The 17,770-nt window shown below is 53.8% G+C and overlaps 1 protein-coding gene across 1 annotated transcript; it reads left to right on the top strand.

Moving 5' to 3' along the window:
* Nucleotides 1-1,911: 1,911 nt before the first annotated feature.
* On the top strand, nucleotides 1,912-17,722 carry QRFPR (pyroglutamylated RFamide peptide receptor). The gene is made up of 6 exons (XM_090288718.1): nucleotides 1,912-2,251; nucleotides 7,132-7,290; nucleotides 9,728-9,789; nucleotides 14,346-14,581; nucleotides 15,938-16,035; nucleotides 16,774-17,722. The coding sequence occupies exons 1-6, from the start codon at nucleotides 1,912-1,914 to the stop codon at nucleotides 17,133-17,135; spliced, it is 1,257 nt and encodes a 418-aa protein (XP_090144844.1). The 3' UTR covers nucleotides 17,136-17,722.
* The last annotated feature ends 48 nt before the right edge of the window (nucleotides 17,723-17,770 follow it).

Here is a 17,770-nt window from a genome sequence, read left to right as displayed (position 1 = left end):
CAGATCAACAGCAGAACAGAGGGCTCAAAATGTCAAATCTCAAGCTGCAAAACCTTTAGAAAAAGACATAGGAGAAAATTTGGGGCCCCTAGGACTTGGTGAAGAGTTACCCTGGACATCAAAATTGTAATCAATCAATAAAAGGAAAAATGGATAAATAGGACTTCTTCGAAATTAAAAACTTTGATCTGTGAGACCCTGTTAAGAGGATAAATATCAAGGTAACAGGCAGAAGAAAATATCTGCAAACCACTTACTTGGCAAAGGGTTGGTATCTAGCGTATAAAAGGAACCCTCAGAACTCAGCAGCAGATGAACCAAACGATTCAAGTAGAATGTGGATAAAGTAGACGCAGGATGCCTGGAACGACGAGTGAGCACACGGGGACGTACAACACATTGCTCTCAGGCAGGTGCAAAGCGGGGCTCGGTGAGACACACCGCACGCTTAGAACAGCGAAGATAAAAAAGGACAGCGTCACATGCACTGAAACTGACTCTCATTATGTTGCTGGTGGGAATGCAAAGTGGGGCAGCTGCTCGGGCAAGTAACTTGGCAATTTCTTAAAAACCTAAATATACAAACCATGGACTCAGCAACCAAACTTCCTGGCATTTCCCAGAGAAATGGAAATGTATGTCTACACAAAATTCCAGACCTGGTTGGTCCTAGCAGGTTTATTTGTCATAGCCCCAAACTGGAAACACACAGCATGTCCCGCCGTTGGGGAATGGCTGAAGAAAGAGTGGTTCATCCTCAGCAAAAAAATATACAAATAAAAATAAACCCAATAATAATAATAATAAACAACTATGGTTATACCTAATGACTTGGATGGATCTGAAGGGCAGCTTGCTGAGTGAAAAAAGTCAATCTCCAAAGATTATCTACTGTGTGGTTACCATGTATATACCACCCTGTCAAAAATGGAACTGGAGGGCAGATGAGTGGTTGGGAGGGGTTGGGGGTAGTGGGGAAGCGGCAGGGGTGGCTGGAATTGGGGGCTTCCTGGTGATAGACGAGATTCTACCTTGATTTTGGTAGTGGTTCCAGGGATCTTCATTTGGGATAAAATGGCAGGTGTACACCTGGGCGCACGCACACACACACACATGCGCACACACACACACAGTTATCAAGCTCTGGTTTTATAGTCTCCCATAGTTAAGATGGTATCAATGGCGGAAATACATGGGACTTCTCTGTGTTATAGTTCTTTTTTAAATAACAGAAGCAGATGTGGCCCACATTATCTCCTAAGATAGTGGTTCTCCACCTTCCTAATGCCGCGACCCTTTAATACAGTTCCTCAGGTTGTGGGGACCCCCAACCATAAAGTTATTTTCGTTGCTACTTCATAACTGTAATTGTGCTGTTATGAATCGTCATGTAAATATCTGATATGCAGGATGTATTTTCATTGTTACAAATTGAATATAATTAATGCATAGTGATTAATCGCAAACACAATATGTAATTATATGTGTGTTTTCCGATGGTCTTAGGCGACCCCTGTGAAAGGGTCGTTCGACCCCCAAAGGGGTCGCGACCCACAGGTTGAGAACCGCTGTCCTAAGAGGAGGAACCCAGAGACGGTGGACAGCGCCAGTGCTCAGCTCTACCCATCCCGGGACTGGGGGCCCTAGGAGGGCGCGGAGGCCGAGGGGAGAGGCGCCTCCCTGCCCGGTGGGGACCGCTGTCCCTGCGGCGAGGGGCAGCGCTACCCTCGCGGCTGCCAGGCGCCCTGCGGAGCTGAGCGCGCGCGGGCAGAGCCGGGGCGCTGGGGGCGTTGCGCGCCGTCCGGAGCAGGAGCAGGGCGGAGCAGCAGCACTTTCCTGGGCGTCCCGCCCCCGCACCTGCCGGGGCCGCGGTGGAGCCCGCGCTGCCCAGGCGCCGGGCGTGGCGGCGCGATGCAGTCGCTCAACATCACCCCCGAGCAGTTCTCCCGGCTGCTGCGCGACCACAACCTGACCCGCGAGCGCTTCATCGCGCAGTACGGGCTGCGGCCGCTGGTGTCCGTCCCCGAGCTGCCGGCGCGCGCCAAGCTCGCCCTGGGGCTGGCCGGCGGGCTCATCTTCGGGCTGGCGCTCTTCGGCAACGCGCTGGTGGTCTACGTGGTGGCCCGCCGCAAGGCCATGCGCACCGTCACCAACATCTTCATCTGCTCCCTGGCGCTCAGCGACCTGCTCATCGCCTTCTTCTGCATCCCGGTCACGATGCTCCAGAACGTCTCTGACACCTGGCTGGGGGGTGAGTGCGCTGTCCCCAGGTCCCCGACATCCAGGGGACCTGCCCCTGTGCGCGCGCGCGGACACACACACACACACACACACACACACACACACACACACACACTCCAGGGCTCTGACCTCCTGGCGTTTCTCTCTAGCAAAGGTGTCTGGCCTTTCTGAGAACTTCCCTGCCTGCGCTCACTTGCAGGTAAGTTTTTTGCTGCTGGTGATTCTGTGGGCCTCTCTTTGTTGCTTAGAGACGCAGGTCAGGGGACCACTTGGGAAAGAAAGATGGAGGGCAGAGAGGTCGAAGATTTGTTCTACTTTTCGGTAAAAGATAAAAAATATCCCCACGTTCCCAGCCTCCCGGCTCCCTCCCCACGGGTGCCTGCCTGTGTGGCTTCCAGACAGGTATCTGCAGCCCAGGCATAGCTACAGACTTAAACCTTAGACAAACAGAAGCCGTTTGCAGAAAAGACTGTGTCGTGCCGGTTATTAAAAAGGGGGGCAGGGTTAGCAGAGCCATGGGGTGGGAGAGGGAACCCCAAACCTTGGCCTCCTGGCAGACAGGAGGCAGCTCCTCTCCTTCCTGAGTGGGGCTGAAAATGGGGCAGAAGATGCTGGAGTCACAGAGTCCCCACAGTGTGTGGGGGTTGGGAAAAAATAAATATGGCCTTTCGTGGAAGGATCCCGTCCTTCCAGTGACAGCCGCTGGGGAACTGTCCTTGGTACCCCTTCCCCTGCCACCCTCCCCTGGGGTCCGCCTTGGAGGGGAAGCATTGGTTGCACCCACATTGTGTGGGTGGGTGCACTCCTGCGGCCGCATCGACGCCCTTCTGAAGTGGCTGGAGAAGAAGGGGACGGGGGATGGGGGGAGAAATGGGTTGTTGTGCCTTCAAGCCCTGCCACTGCCACCCCTTTGCTCATTCCTTTATTCCCATGGGGTGGGGGGGTCCCTTCCATCCGCTGTCACCAGTCGGAGACCTTCACATTCCCTCCCTCGCACTGCTTTTTCCCAATAATTTGCACCGGGTGTGTTGTTAAGGGATCCGGATGCTAGACTCCTGGATTCCCAGCTCATCAATAATGAAATATTTCTCCCAATACATGAACATTCGGGTATGTAACATTGGCTGGAAAATGACATCTGATGCAGAGAGGTGGGAGTTGATTTATGGACTGGAGACTTCCTTAAGCACTCAGTGAAGTTGGTGGGCTTGAGTATTTTAAAGTTGCCCAGTGCGATGAAGTCCATCAAATGATTGTGAAAATGTTTGATCATCCTATACAATTTTTTTTTTGAGAAAAAGACGCAGGAACTTTGTTTCTCGATGTTTGTGAAGACAGATGCAGGCAGCAGAGCCGCAGTGCTGGGTGCGTGGAGCCCCATGTTTAAAGGACAGTCTCCCTGAGCAGAGGGGGACGTCTGCTGGGAACCCAAGGACTTCAGAGCAGAGGGGTTAGACTGGAACCTCTTGGGGTCTATGTTATTGATTAGTGGTTAGAAAATGTCATTTGTTAGCATGATTTTTCCCTTTTTCATACCATTTTAGAAACTTTAGGGCTCCTGGAAACATCTGAGATGGTGAAATTAATGAAACATCAACAGTACTACAGGGCGGATCAAAAATCTTTTGAGAGGAATGATGGAAGCCATTGGCGAAGCATAGTCTCGGGAAAGCAGAGGTGTACAAAGGAATAAAGACCGTGGTGGTGGTGGGGAACTCCACAGCGACAGTGGTTTGGAAGTAAAATGAAACACCGTACCTGCGGCCAGCCTGCAGGCCATCTACCCTCGAATCAGTTATGCAGACACCGTGAGAAGGCAGGTACAGAGGTCCGGGAAAGTAGGAAGTTTTCTTGCCAGGCAGCAGTAGCAGCAACAGGATTCATATAAAAGATTCTCTCTGCTTAGCACGACAGTATTTTACAGTTAATTTATTTGGCCATTCTGCTATGTTTGGCATTCCTTTACATGAATTTGAGGTTATTATATATACATTTGGTGAGAAACTGAGTACAAAAATTACATAAATATTCCACAAATGTTATTGTTTCTGGGGAAGGACACTAGATAATGCTTTCTTTTTTGTGCCTGATGACCTTCACGTTCAAGACCTTTTTCCTACTCTCTGCCCTGACCTCCTACATTTCTTCTCTAGTATACAAAGAAAAATCCCTCCATTACTACTTGGCAGGGATTTATTTTAACCTTGTAAACACCCTGAAACCACATTGCTCTCTGCCTTCTTGCCCTGATGTTTAATCTGGACTCATTTCATTCTGCTTTTTCAAGTCTGTTTCCATGGGTGGAGAGTAAAACACCATTTCAGTGATTTTTCTAAAACAGCGTTTGTAGCTAATGGGAAGTAGGAAGCAGCACCAGGAAAGAAGAATTTTTCCTCGTGTGTCCTGACAGACAGACGCCGGAGGTTCCTCGTAGGAGGTGACGGAAGGGCGCCCTTGGAGGAGAACTGGAGGACCGCGCGGGCCGCAGCAACGAGGCGTTCCCGGCAGCTCGGGTTCCAACACAGATGGTCCCAGAAGGACGAAAGGGAAGCCCAGCGCAGCCAGCAGTGCCCGTCACAGTTTAAAATGACCCTCTCCAGGAAGCAGTGCCACAAAGGACATCGTCCTGCAGCACAGCTTAGACCTGCCCGAGTCGCTCTGGGAGGGGGCGGTGTAGGAGAGTCACCGGAAAGGAGAGCTAGAAAGGCAGGCATTTAGTAAAGGGCAGGGGGGACCCTCAACGCCTATTTTGCTTCCGGCGTCTAGACCTTGAAAAATGATCTCTCATTTAAAAAGGGCAAAGCAAAGAAGGTTGGACTGGAACTAAAGGTCAGGATACATTAGTAGGCAGCAAATGAGCATCCATCTACTCTTGAAGGAACTCAGATCCTCAGCGTAGATGGACCGCACGCCGGCGCTTGGATGAACCTTGGAGACGGGGCCAAGGAGGCCGCGGGCAGGTCCTTAGGCAGCGGGCTGGCGGACGTCAGGAGGGAGGGGCGGGGCAGGTGCTCCCTGGCTTCCTCCCAAGGACGAGATGACAGGTTACAGTCTCAAGTGGATCCTTCAGCGGGTGGTTTGGGAGCCTGTAGCTCCGAGGGCTGCCCCGGAGTGCGGGGGCGTTGAGATCGATGCGGTGACGGAACGGAAGGAGCTGGGGCCAACGACCCGGGCCGCACCCTCCTCCTGTCCGCACACAGCTGTGTGGGCCGGCGCAAGCCCCGGGGCTCCTCGGAGCTGCAGCATCCTTGCCTGGGAAACATTGTTAAAGCGCGTGACGCCCTGTAGCGGGCCGCTGGGCCACAGACAATCTGTTAACTTCAGATGCACCGAGTTCGCCTCAAGTCTTTTAACCAGCTGCCTGATGATTCAAAAACCGTTGCCTTTATTGAAAACATATCCCGTCCTGGCGGCTTGCGTCATTGTATGGAGCGGTCACATTGCACTCACGTGACAGGTGGGTGTTACTCAGCCCTGTCCCAAGGGGTGACGCTGAGGCTCAGGGTACCTAACAAACAGGCCAGATGAGTCAGGGCCACAGTGTATGTACCCCGATATCAGGAAGTCAGGTGAGCAGCGTCCCACGCTACGATGACGGACGAAATGGCGAACACCACAATGAGATAACTCCGCGATGACTGGTCTCGTTTGTTTGGATACTTAGGTCTCAATGTGTCGAATGGATCCAGATAAGAGATCCCTACCCATTTGATGGAAAGTTTTGTCTGGTGTTCATGTAACCTTGACCCGGCCAACTTTTTTTAAAAAAAATAAATAATTTGGTTGAATAGAAGAAATTCTGATCAAAATTTCAGAAAGAGAAGCAATATCCGGATATAGAATTTATTCACATGTTCATTTATGCAACTATCACGTCTCACATAGGAGCCGAAGCTGGTAAGTGTCAATAAATCGGACAGGATGCTGGCAGGTGAGAGAATCGGGGAGGAGCGGGGACCAAGAGAGGATGAGTGAAGGGGAGGCAACAGGCTGCCATCACACAGATGGGTGTCTGGTCAGTCGGCCTGACCGAGGGGGTGACCTCTGAGCAAAGGCTTCGGTGCAGGATGTGAAGGTGTCGCTTGGGAGGAACCGTCCAAGCGGACGGAGGAGACCCCGACAGGGCTGGGCGGGGCGTCTGCTAGAGAAGGCAGAGAGCGGACTTCTGCTTGGCTACAGCTCGGACCTCGTGACCTCTGAGGTCTCCGCGGACGGTTACTCTGGCAGTTCAGGATCATTAATCTGGTAACGATGAGCACAGCAGATCCAAGAGCAGAGAGGCCAGGGCTCATAAATGCAGACAGTGAAGAAGCCAGACAGATACAATATGGGCATTGAATTCAAATAGTTTTGAAAAGATTACATCAACCATGTCTGCAGACCCACTCTTGCCCAGAGGCTGCGGCGCTGAGACCTTTGCCCGAGAGAAAGTGGAATCGGCGGAGAGAGCAATGCTGTCACCCAGGTGGGAGTTCTCGGACGGGAAGTCAAAGGAGAACAGAAGGTAGAAGAAGAAATGTGGGCATCCTTCCTGGGGACTGTTCTTTTGTCGTGACCTGACAGGGGACCAGAGAGAAGATTCAGAGGCTCCTCTGTAATGTAGGAGGCCCGTTTCCAAGCAAAGGTCACGTCGACCTTTTTCTGCCCATTTTCAAAGGCCGGAGACTCACTCGCCCTGTCATTGCGCGGGTGCACTTAATTACGCACAGTTGAGGAACTCAGAGACGGCCAGCCAGCGCCAGCTGTCTCGATTACTTTGATCTGGCCTATGATTACTTTGGGGCGTAAGGCTTTGGGGCAGACGCTCACAATGAATGAACCGCGATCACCACAGACAGACAGACAGACCCTCCTTCCTTGCGCTGCCTGACCTGTCGTTTGCTGCCGCAGGTGCCTTCCTCTGCAAGATGGTGCCCTTTGTCCAGTGTGCGGCCGTGGTCACGGAGACCTTGACCATGACCTGCATCGCCGTGGAGAGGCACCACGGGCTCGTGCACCCTCTCCGGATGAAGGGGCGCTACACCCACCGGAGGGCTTTCGCGATGCTAGGTGAGGGCGTGCCCGGGCCGGGATGCCAGCCAACCCTGTATAAACTGGGGGCAGCCTCTCCTCCAGCTGTTGGCGTTGGGGTGTAACGCAAGGGCTTCGGTCCTCTCCTTGCCTGCCCTCCCCCCACCTCTCCCTGCTCCCCCCACTCCTCCCAGCTCTGACAGCTCCCATTTCCCAGGTCCTTCTTCAGTTTAAGTCTCAGCCCTTGAAGCCTAGCGTCCACAGACTTCAGCCCACCCATCGGTGGCTTTGCCACCGTAACATTGATGAGGTCAGGAAACTGCCCATCCCGACCTAAGAGGGTCACTGAGCTGCCTTTGTTAGGGCAGGCAGATTTTCACAGGAGGCAGGAAGGGAGTTTTCAGGAAAGCAGAGAACAGGGGTGCTCTCTGGAAGGCTGTGGGCCCCTGGGAAGGAACACTGGGTGCTGCATGCTGGGCCCTGGTGACACCCGACAAAGACGCAGCCCGGCCACTTCCCAGCCTGCCTGTGGCGCTCCTGAGTGGGCGGGCTGGCGAGCAGGGGCCTCGTGAGACGTGTCCTGGAGCCGAGCGCAGGCAGATGGAAGAACTCTGTTCGATAATTACCGCTGAGCCGTTGGGAAGCCTTACTGCGCCCGGCGGTGGTCTGAGTGCTTGACAGCCAGGTAATCGGAGCGTGAGGAGGGGCAAGGCAGTCATCGGAGGGAACTGCTTTTCCTAACCTCTCCTTTGAAAGCAGTGATCCTGCCTCTCTGGCTGCTGTGAGCGAGGCCTTAGCCAGCGTGGGGCCGCGGGAGGACCCAGCGCTCCTGAAAGCTCGGCTGCGCTGCGCTCGTCTTAAGTGGCTTGGAATGAACAGACGAACCCAAGGGGGGTGGGGGGAGGGACGGTTAGTTTCAGCGAGCTCAGTGTGTGGCGTCCTTCCAACAAAGAACCCAAGGACCTGTGGGCTTTTAGTAACGGACACCCGTCCACCCTCAGAGCATTTAGAGACAGCAGGCGGGTGGGGAACGAGGGTGAGGAGAGAAACACTTAGTGGAGGGGAGTCAGTTATAAAAGAAAGAAGAGTTAGAGGAAGTCTCAGCATCTGAGGCAGCGTTGGTCCTTGGCCGGCCCGGCAGTTTCTGCTCAAAACAGTCACAGGACAGGAAGGTTTTTTAGTCACATGGGCTGCCCTTCCACAGGGGATTCCACGCAGGGTTGCCTGGCGTCCCCCTCTGGCTCTGGGACGCTCAAGCAGCGCGTCTGCCATAACCAGGACCGCGTGGCCTTTGGCTCAGGTCTGTGTCCCAGAGCAAGCGTGGGCCCAGGAGGACGGGCACTGAACCGAGCCAGCGGGAATCACCTCCTCCCCAAATCCCACTGAAGACTAGGACATGGTGGGACCTAAGTAACAATACGATGAGGAGTGGCCTAGAGCAGCCGTACGTGGGCCGTGTGCAGAGAGGCGGGGGCATTCGCGAGCCTCAGTCCTGCCCTGGATCACGCTGGTTCATGTGTGTCTTTATAATAAGCACCGCTATGGCTTCAGTGAGTCTCAGGCCCTTGAAACCCCAGATAGTACATAGTTCTCCTAAGGGTCCCCCTCAGTCGAGAAAGAAGCGGAGTTTGAGCTGGGAATTTTCCCTCAGAATTGATGTCGGGGCTCTTGGTTCTGGCCTCCTCCTTGGCTGTTAAGGTGGTCTCTTGTTCCGTGTAAGGACACACCATTAAAGCAGTTCTCCCCTCACGCTCTCTGGGTTCTGAGGCTGTGTTTCTTAGGCAAATAAGAAAATAAGGTCCATGTCACGATGGTTAGGGCGAAGGTCCTTTCTGTTTGAAGCTGAAACTTTTGTGGGTGATCTGTACCGTGTTTAAGAGTTTCATTCATCGGACAAAGGTATTTTTGCTGATCAAGCACCTACGAGGGGACCTCCTAGGAACATCCGAGTGGCCAGTTCTACCTGGAAAGTGTGGTGGCCTTCAAAGCAGCGTTTCTAGGGAAGGGGACTCCTGAGTCCTGGGAAATGAGAGCCCAGGCCGAGGGGGCGAGCACGCCCAGCCAGGGTGAGCGCAGGGAGGCACACAGAGGCACAGCGCCTTCCGGGGTGTGGGGACAGAAGCCACGCGGGCCAGGCCTCAGTGGAGGACGCGGGGTAGGGTGCAGGGCTGGGGAAGAACACGGACCGACACGTGGAGGAGGGAGAGAGGAGGTGAGATCATGGGGAGCCTCGGGAGCCGTGCGGGGAGACGGGCTTTATCTCAGAGGCAGAGCGACACCAGGAAAGACTGACAGACGTCTGTGTCGTGTTCTGGGAAGACTCTTCCCGCAGGAGTTTTGCGGGTGATGAGAGGGTGGAGGTGAGAACTGGGGAGGGGCCCACGGCAGCCCCTGGGATGCAGGGGGTGGTGCCCCGGGCAGAGCAGCCGTTCAGGCTCAGACGAGTCTTGTTCTGACGACGGGAACATTCTTCCAGGTGTGGTCTGGCTGGTGGCGGTCATCGTGGGAGCCCCCATGTGGCACGTGCAGCGACTCGAGGTAGGTCCGGGACTGGGCGTGACAGCGAGACCGTGGAGAAGTGTTTCTGCTCTCCTGATTGTAGTCACTGTCCTCCCTGCCGGGGGCTGGTGACAGCAAATGTGCCCGATCTCAGCAATTTCAAGGGAGGTCGCCAACAGGACTTAAGTCACGTGTTCAGGTTCTGCCCCCCTGTCCCCCCGTTTTCTCTGGCTCTTTCTTGATCTTATATCGGTCAGATTTTAATGCCTAAGGTGCACTTTGTCAGAGTCACGTCTACATGCTCCCGCCAGCTGGGCACGGCTTTCCTCATGTGCCGCGGCGTCTAGTTACGTTGTAAGAGTCCGGGGGTCGCTCCAATGTTTTGTTTTTTTACTTTTAAGTCACATACAAATTTTAAACTGTGTATCCTCGTTTACATTTTGAAATCAACCTAGGCATGCAGTGCCCATCGGCAGGGAGATCAGGGGTGCTCTCCGGCGAGGGTGGTTTAGGACGGGGCGTTATTTATGTACTTCTGTTTTTTAAATTTCCTTTTTTAAGCGTAGTCGGTATACAATCTGACATGATGCGCATTTCAGTACACAGCAGTGAGTCAGCGTTTTCCTCCTGCACCGTGTTATCCCCTCACCAGTCTAGTCATCATCGGTCACTTTGCACGCTTACCACTGTGGTGGTGACTCTTATTTCCCTTTCCCTTTTCCACCCATCCCCCCGACCCCTCGTTTTCTTCAACTCAACGCCCAGAAGGGAAGTTGCTGGATCATAAGGCAGCTCTGTGTTTAGCATCTTGAGGATGCTCCACACTGCTCTCCACAGCGGCTGCCCCCGTCTGCGCGCCCCCCAGCAGAGCACAAGGCTCCCCTTTCTCCGCATCCTCGCCGGCACTCGTGGTTTGTTGATTCATTGGTGACGGCCGTTCTGACTGGTGGGAGGTGGTGTCTCACTGTGGTTTTTATTTGCATTTCCCTGTTGATGAGCGATGTTGAGCATCTTTTCATACGTCCGTTGGCATCTGTGTGTCTTTGAAATGTCTTCATTTCCTCTGTTCATTTTTCAATCAGATTGTTTACTTTTTTTGTGAGTGAGTTATATGAGTTTCTTTTATATTTTTGAAACCAACCCCTTATTGGATACATCATTTGGGAATATATTCTCCCAGCCAGTCGGCTGTCTTTTCCTTTTGTTGATAGTTTCCTTTGCTGCATGAAAGCTTTTTAGTTTGATGTAGTTCTACTGGATTTTTTAGAATTTTGTTTCCCTTGCTTGAAGGGATGAGGCCGAAAGGGTATGACTCAGGCTGACGTCATATAGTTTACTACCTACACTTCTTCTAGGAGTTCTGTGGTTTCAGGCCTTCCATTTAAGTCTATAATCCACGTTGAGGTCATTTTTGTATATGGTGGAAGGGAGTGGTCCAGTTTCTCTTCTTTTCTTTCTTTTTTTGGCGTGTGCCTGTCCAGGAACACGTGGCCTGGCTTGCTGTGTGAGTGGCACACGGAACAAGCTGGACCCCGCCGGCGGGTGCAGAGGGCGGTCGCATGCTGTTCCTTGCTGCCTGTGAACATGCCGTGTCTGAGCAGCCCTGTAGCTCTCCCGGTCAGCCAGGGGATAAAATTCCTCTGGGCTCTGTCAGTCGCGAGAACAGCGTCAGCTTTGTCATCGAACTGTCCCAGTCCAGTGTCACAGTCCAGTTGTCTGAATTCTCAATGAACTTAAGCCGTCGCCTTCCCCAGTGCTATGGAGAGAGGATGTTCTTCTCTGCTCCCTCACCTGTTTCCCTTCCTCTCCCCTCAGCCAGCCAGTGCCCCTGGGCCCTGGGGAGCTGCCGAGAACAGTGGGGAGAGGACGGGGCAGGTGTGTACTGGCCCCGCTCGATGTCCTGTCAGTGTGACTGTTGCCTGGGATTGGTGCCTAAGGTAACACCACCGAGGTCCGCAGCTGCTCCCTCCTCCGATGCTGCTCCCGAGGCAGCCGCTCCCTCTGCTGGTGCTGCTCCTGAGGCAGCCGCTCCCTCCTCTGACGCTGCTCCTGAGGCAGCTGCTCCCTCCTCTGATGCTGCTCCCTAGGCAGCTGCTCCCTCCTCTGATGCTGCTCCCGAGGCAGCTGCTCCCTCCTCTGACGCTGCTCCCAAGGCAGCCGCTCCCTCCTCTGATGCTGCTCCCAAGGCAGCCGCTCCCTCCTCTGACGCTGCTCCTGAGGAAGCTGCTCCCTCCTCTGATGCTGCTCCCAAGGCAGCCGCTCCTTCCTCTGATGCTGCTCCCGAGGCAGCCGCTCCCTCTGCTGGTGCTGCTCCCAAGGCAGCTGCTCCCTCCTCCGATGCTGCTCCCGAGGCAGCCGCTCCCTCTGCTGGTGCTGCTCCCAAGGCAGCTGCTCCCTCCTCTGACGCTGCTCCTGAGGCAGCTGCTCCCTCCTCTGATGCTGCTCCCAAGGCAGCCGCTCCCTCCTCTGATGCTGCTCCCGAGGCAGCCACTCCCTCCTCTGATGCTGCTCCCAAGGCAGCCGCTCCCTCCTCTGATGCTGCTCCCAAGGCCCCATCTGCTCCCACACCCACCGCTGTGAGCAGGTCCTTCTCAGAGCCTTTTCTCCAACAGGAAACCATAGTGACAGGCCTTTCAGAATCGGCCCAAGCTGGTCCCGGCTGGGGGTCCATTTCCCACCCACAAACTCTAGGATGTTTGTCCGTTTTTTAAATGAAAGTATTTCAGCATGTGCTCTAAATGTAGTTTAAGTAGATAGAAGTCATTTTATGGGCAGAAAACGCATCTAATCTAATCGGCAAAGCCAGTCCTCACTGTCGGGTGCAGGAGCCAAATCAGATTTGCTTTCAGTCCGGAAAAGTGTGATTTCATGTTTCGAATCAAATAAATGTATTTATATGCACCTCACAGCCTCCTTCTTGCCCCTGAGTCCTGTGAGGGACGGTGCGTGCCAGGAGGACAGAGGCCTGGATTATCACTGGCACCGCCGCGTCCTCTTCTCTTTGCCCCCACGGGGCTCCCTCTTGGGACTAAGACAGCTGACAGTTTTCAAGGGCTGGAAGCCGCCAGGTGGTTCAATTAAAATGGTTGGCACTGCTGCCCCTTTGCTGTGGGACACTGCCCAGGAGCTCCACGCCCGTGAAGGTGCCTTTTGTTCTGACGTCACGCTGTCCCTGAGTAGAAGCATGTTTAATGCAGGGAAAAGCATGAAGCCCTGGCCAGCAGGGACCGGCGGGGCCTCGATCAGGGTGGTTCCCCAGACACCTGCAGCTTGAGCGTGTCCTTCCCTGGTGCTGCAGGTCAGGGTCGGGTGGGAGGACTGGGTAGACTGGGAGAAGGGACTGGGAATGCAGACCCAGTGGGGCGTGGCCACCCAGGCCAGGGTCGGAGGCGGTGGGACTCCGGAGAAGGCTGTGTTTGGAGGTAGCAGAGCTGACACTGGTTTTCATCCAACCCTGGGAGGGGGCGGGCTCTCAGGGAGCGTGCGTGGTGCCAGGACAGCCGCACCTGTTCCCGATCCGCCGCCCTGCTCACGGTGAGGCAGTGCGGGTCTGCTGTCCCCATGGCCGTTGGCCCCGGTGGCTCTGTCTGTGTGGAGTCAGCATGCCCTTCATTTCCCTCTCCTGTTTCCAGGGGCTTGGGGTCTTGAAATTATTATTCACTGAGTGTTTTCATTTCGAGTTGATTGTATTTGTAAATCACACCTAGGTCAGGACTTGACATTTATCTTTGGTGGGTATACAGAAAATCTTCTCCCATTCAACCGGCACTGAAGGTTGGTGATAAAATTTGCTGGGAATGGAGGCATTTTTCACCTGGAAAGCTCTCGAGTTAAGTAAAGTGGCAATAGTTTTGATACAGTCTCTAATTTTTATTCTTATTATCCAGAGAAATGACTTCTGAATATATGTCAAATGTTCACTTTGTCCCTTATTAGCATTTGCTATTTTTAGGAACTCAGGAGTCTGTCGGAAATGCTATTAATAATAAGACATTGATGTTCTATAAAATAAATGCCTCAGAGGCTTATAATTGAGTCTGAATATTTATAGATTAGCCAGTTTGAATCCCAATTGCCCATTCATCTCAGAATCTAGAAGCTACCGCTCGCCTTTCTAATATCTGTGCGAGAGACCGGAACACGGTGATCTGAGTGGCAGCAACGGAATCCAGACGCCGGTTCTTCGTGTTCCGGAGGGTCAGGTGCCTTGTCAAAATCTGGCTCCTCCGCCACGGAGGAAGCAAATAAGGTAACATGAAACTAGCGGGCATGCCGCATAAAATGTTATTTTTGTTGCTGCTCTGGTCATTGAATTGCTCCCGCCCCTCACTGAAGACCCCTGCCTGGAGTGGAAGAAGTTGAGAGGGATAAAAAAGGGACAGGCACCGGACCTCTGTTCCCTGTGAAATAGGAAAGAAAGAGTCCAGAATGCTGGAGAGCTTCAGCAGTGATGTGGGAAGAACCGCACTTCAGAACCAAGGCCCCGTGGAGATTGCGTGTCCTTTGAGGTCAGGTAGCCATGGCATGAGGGTCTGAGAAACGCCGCGTTCCGACAGCCCCCCGGCTGTTCTAACGGAATCGTTTTCGTTTCAAAGATTAAGTACGACTTCTTGTTTGAAAGACGACACGTGTGCTGCCTGGAGGAGTGGGCCAGCCCCGTGCACCAGAAGGTCTACACCACCTTCATCCTGGTCATCCTCTTCCTCCTGCCCTTGGGGCTGATGCTCAGCCTGTACAGTAAGATCGGCTACGAGCTCTGGATCAGGAAGAGAGTGGGGGACAGCTCAGTGCTTCGGACCCTCCACGGAAAGGAAGTGTCCAAGATAGCCAGGTCCGTGTAATGAACCATCCCGCCCAGTTTAAACTAGTTTTAATTCGTTGTGCCGGAAGGGGCCGCTTCCAGGATCTCAGAGTCCCTGGGTGATTTAGGCGGAATCTCTCGTCATTCACAGGCGTGGCGTGAGAGTCTACGGGTGGCAGGAGGACAGAGCAAGCTCCCCAGCTCCCGAGTCCACCGTCACAGATAGAAATTTGCTTGAAATTTAGACACGGTCCTATTTTCACGTACACGTCAGCACAACAGGGTAGGAAGAGCTGCGGGCACCCCCTCTCTGCCGCTCGCCAGCCCTGTGACGTGGGTGGTCTCCTCCCTCCCTGGCCCTGCCCGCCTTGTGCGACCCCGGGAGCACATGCGGGGCGATGTGTAGGGAAGCCCTTTGGCAACCAGAGCCTGCTATTTCATGACGGATGTATTTTATTTCTACCTACGGGTATTGCTTTCTGACTGCATTCCTTCACTGAAAATGTAACACACGACGCACCGCTGTGCTACACGTAGTTCATACGGTTCATTTCAGAGCCGACCTGGAACGGCCGTTAGACACAGAACCCCCAAACCTGGTGGGACGTGGGGTGGGTTTGAGGAGGTTTCAGCCTTTCCCCGAGTGTGCGGCGCCCTCTAGTGCCCAGGCTGTGTGCTCAGCGTCTCAGACGCCCTGCTGACTCGGCTCTCCCGCCTCGGGAAGGAAAGGCTGCCAGGCCGAGATAAGAAATGAGGCTGTGACTTCTTATAAACGGAAAGCCCCACGCGAGCGTGCCGATTCCTCGCGTGGGCTTGTCGCCTTCACAGGAGTCACAGAGAAAACGCGTTTGAAGTTCTGGCGAATCACGTCCTTTAGAGAGATAGTAAAAGTCTGCATTTTAATTATATCCGTAGGGCTTCCCCTATTTCATAAACATTGGTATTTCTCTGTCCGAGGGAAGAGTGCTCCTCGATATAAATTGGATAAGAGCTGAGGCCCTGAAGTCAGGCTGCCTGAGTCTAAATCCCAACGAGCCCTATTCATTCCATCCTTTCCTTGCCAATCTGACTCTGCAAGTTACACAACCTCCCCTGCGCCTCAGTTTCTGCATCTGTCAAAGGCTCGTTGGGAAGGTTATTGACATAATCCATGCCAAGCGTCCCGCAGGAGGCTAGACCCACGGGAGTACCCATCCTGGGGTGTTTATGATGTGAGGGGGGGGCATCGGGGTGGGAAGATGACACGCGGCCCGCGGTGACCCCCCAAGCCCCCCGTGAACTTTAACATTGGCGACGTTATGGCTGAGAGGTTCAGTGGCCCTGGTATCAGCCTGATGCGTGCTCCCAGGAGAGGCTAACAGATGCCATGTGTCCTTGTGGGTCCAGGAAGAAGAAGCGGGCGGTCCTCATGATGGTGACGGTGGTGGCGCTCTTCGCTGTGTGCTGGGCACCCTTCCATGCGGTCCACATGGTTCTCGAATACAGTGAGTGCTGCCGGCCTCTCCTGGCAAAGTGCCGCTTTGTTGCTGCTGGTGTGGGCGGCAAATCACTGAAATTTGTGGCGTTTCACGTGGGTCATCAAGGGCCCACTGGTTCATGGTCTCCAGACCACGAGACCATTACCTGGTCGATAATTCTGAATGGCTCTGGCCAAATCTTTTATAATTCCAGAAGATCGAGGAAAGATTCTGAGATTCTTCCTCCATGCTCTGCCTTCTGTTCTCCCCGAGTTATTAACTATTGGGATCCGAGTTATTAACTATTGGGATCCAAGTTATTAACTATTGGGATTGAAGTTACTAACTGTTGGGATCTGAGTTATTAACTATTGGGAGAGGCAGGAGAGGCTGTGTGTTCCCTGTGTAGAACCCCAGTGGGAGCCGCGGGAATTCAGTAACACCTGGGATTTCCACCCCTTGGTGAGGTCTCCCAAATAATCGCAGGCTCACGGGGTTCTCAGGTGACTGTGTTCCCGAAGGGCACCTGTGGATCCCAGATTACCTGCGGCTTAGAACCCAGTTGCAATGTGGGGAGCCCCCAGCAGGTCCTGGGCCCCAGGCTGCGTCTGTCAGACACCGTCAGCTGCCCCCAAAGTTGCCTGGAGAATTTTCCCCACCTTTCCCCACTTTCTGAGTATTTGGTAAGGACAGATGATAACCAGAAATTTTAGTTTAGGGTCATTGAAACACATATGCACTCTCAGGTATGTCTTTTCATTTCAGGCAGTTTTGAAAAGGATTATGATGAGGTCACAATCAAGATGGTTTTCGCCATTGTGCAAATAATCGGGTTCTCCAACTCCATGTGTAACCCCATTGTCTACGCGTTTATGAACGAAAACTTCAAGAAGAACTTTCTATCTGCCGTCTGTCCCTGCGTCGTGAGAGAGCCCTGCTCCCGCACTCGGGGGCGTGGGGGCCCCAGAAGGGCAAGGGCACAGAAGGGAGCCGTGTTTTGCTGCAGAGAGCACCCAGTCGAGGAGACCAAGGGAGAGGCGTTCAGTGACGGTCACATCGAAGTCAGGCTGTGCGACCCGCGCAAGGAGGGAGGCATCCCAGGGGACGGCTTCCCCGGCCAGGTCTGATGTCTGAGAATCTGCCCCGGGCTGTGGGCCTTCCTTACGACAGTGTGTTGCTCATTCCTGCCGGTCACCTCTGACCCTGAAGAGAAGGTTCTTTTGAGCAAAGGCCAAAGACTTTTCATTTGTCGAATGATGAAAAGAAGGAAACTTAAGTCATTGTTTCCGTAAAAAGTATGACATCGTACCTGAACGCACAATTTTGAAAAATTAATGAACGGTCCTTGTAGATTGTAAGAGTGGATTTTGAAAAGTCTTGTCCACACTCGGCTAGCAGCTTTCCCCCACCCAGCCAACGTGACGTGGCTTTTCTGTGCTGGGCAGTCGGACGAGAACAACGAAGCCTAACATCTGCCCCCTGGAGGAAGCGGCGCATCTGTTAGCGTGAGTTCGGGGCCCTGTGGAAACCAGACTCGGTGCTGTGTGTTTCGCGGACGAGGCCGGTCCAGCCATCACAGTGTTGAAGGAGGTGGGGACGTGGCGAGGTGACAGATGGAGGTCTAGGGGCAGACACGCAGTTGGGCTGCTCACGGTCCTGCCAGGTGGCCCTGCTGGGGCGTCCCTTCAGCCCCGTCGGCTCCAGTCCTGCCGCGGGGCCGCGTCTGCGGAACTGTGTGCCGGGCTCTGGGCCCTGCCCTGGC

Source organism: Furipterus horrens, unplaced genomic scaffold, assembly GCF_987537825.1.
Source record: "Furipterus horrens unplaced genomic scaffold, mFurHor1.1.pri manual_scaffold_10, whole genome shotgun sequence".
Classification (NCBI taxonomy): Eukaryota; Metazoa; Chordata; class Mammalia; order Chiroptera; family Furipteridae; genus Furipterus; species Furipterus horrens.
The sequence above is the reverse complement of the archived record's forward strand: the minus strand, read 5'-3'. Positions and strand labels throughout refer to the sequence as shown.

Excerpts from the sequence above, each read along its gene's own strand:
- QRFPR (XM_090288718.1), top strand. The coding sequence starts at position 1,912 with ATGCAGTCGCTCAACATCACCCCCGAGCAGTTCTCCCGGCTGCTGCGC. Across the intron at positions 7,291-9,727 it reads GAGGGCTTTCGCGATGCTAG|GTGTGGTCTGGCTGGTGGCG; the intron begins GTGAGGGCGTGC and ends ACATTCTTCCAG. Across the intron at positions 14,582-15,937 it reads GAAGTGTCCAAGATAGCCAG|GAAGAAGAAGCGGGCGGTCC; the intron begins GTCCGTGTAATG and ends TTGTGGGTCCAG.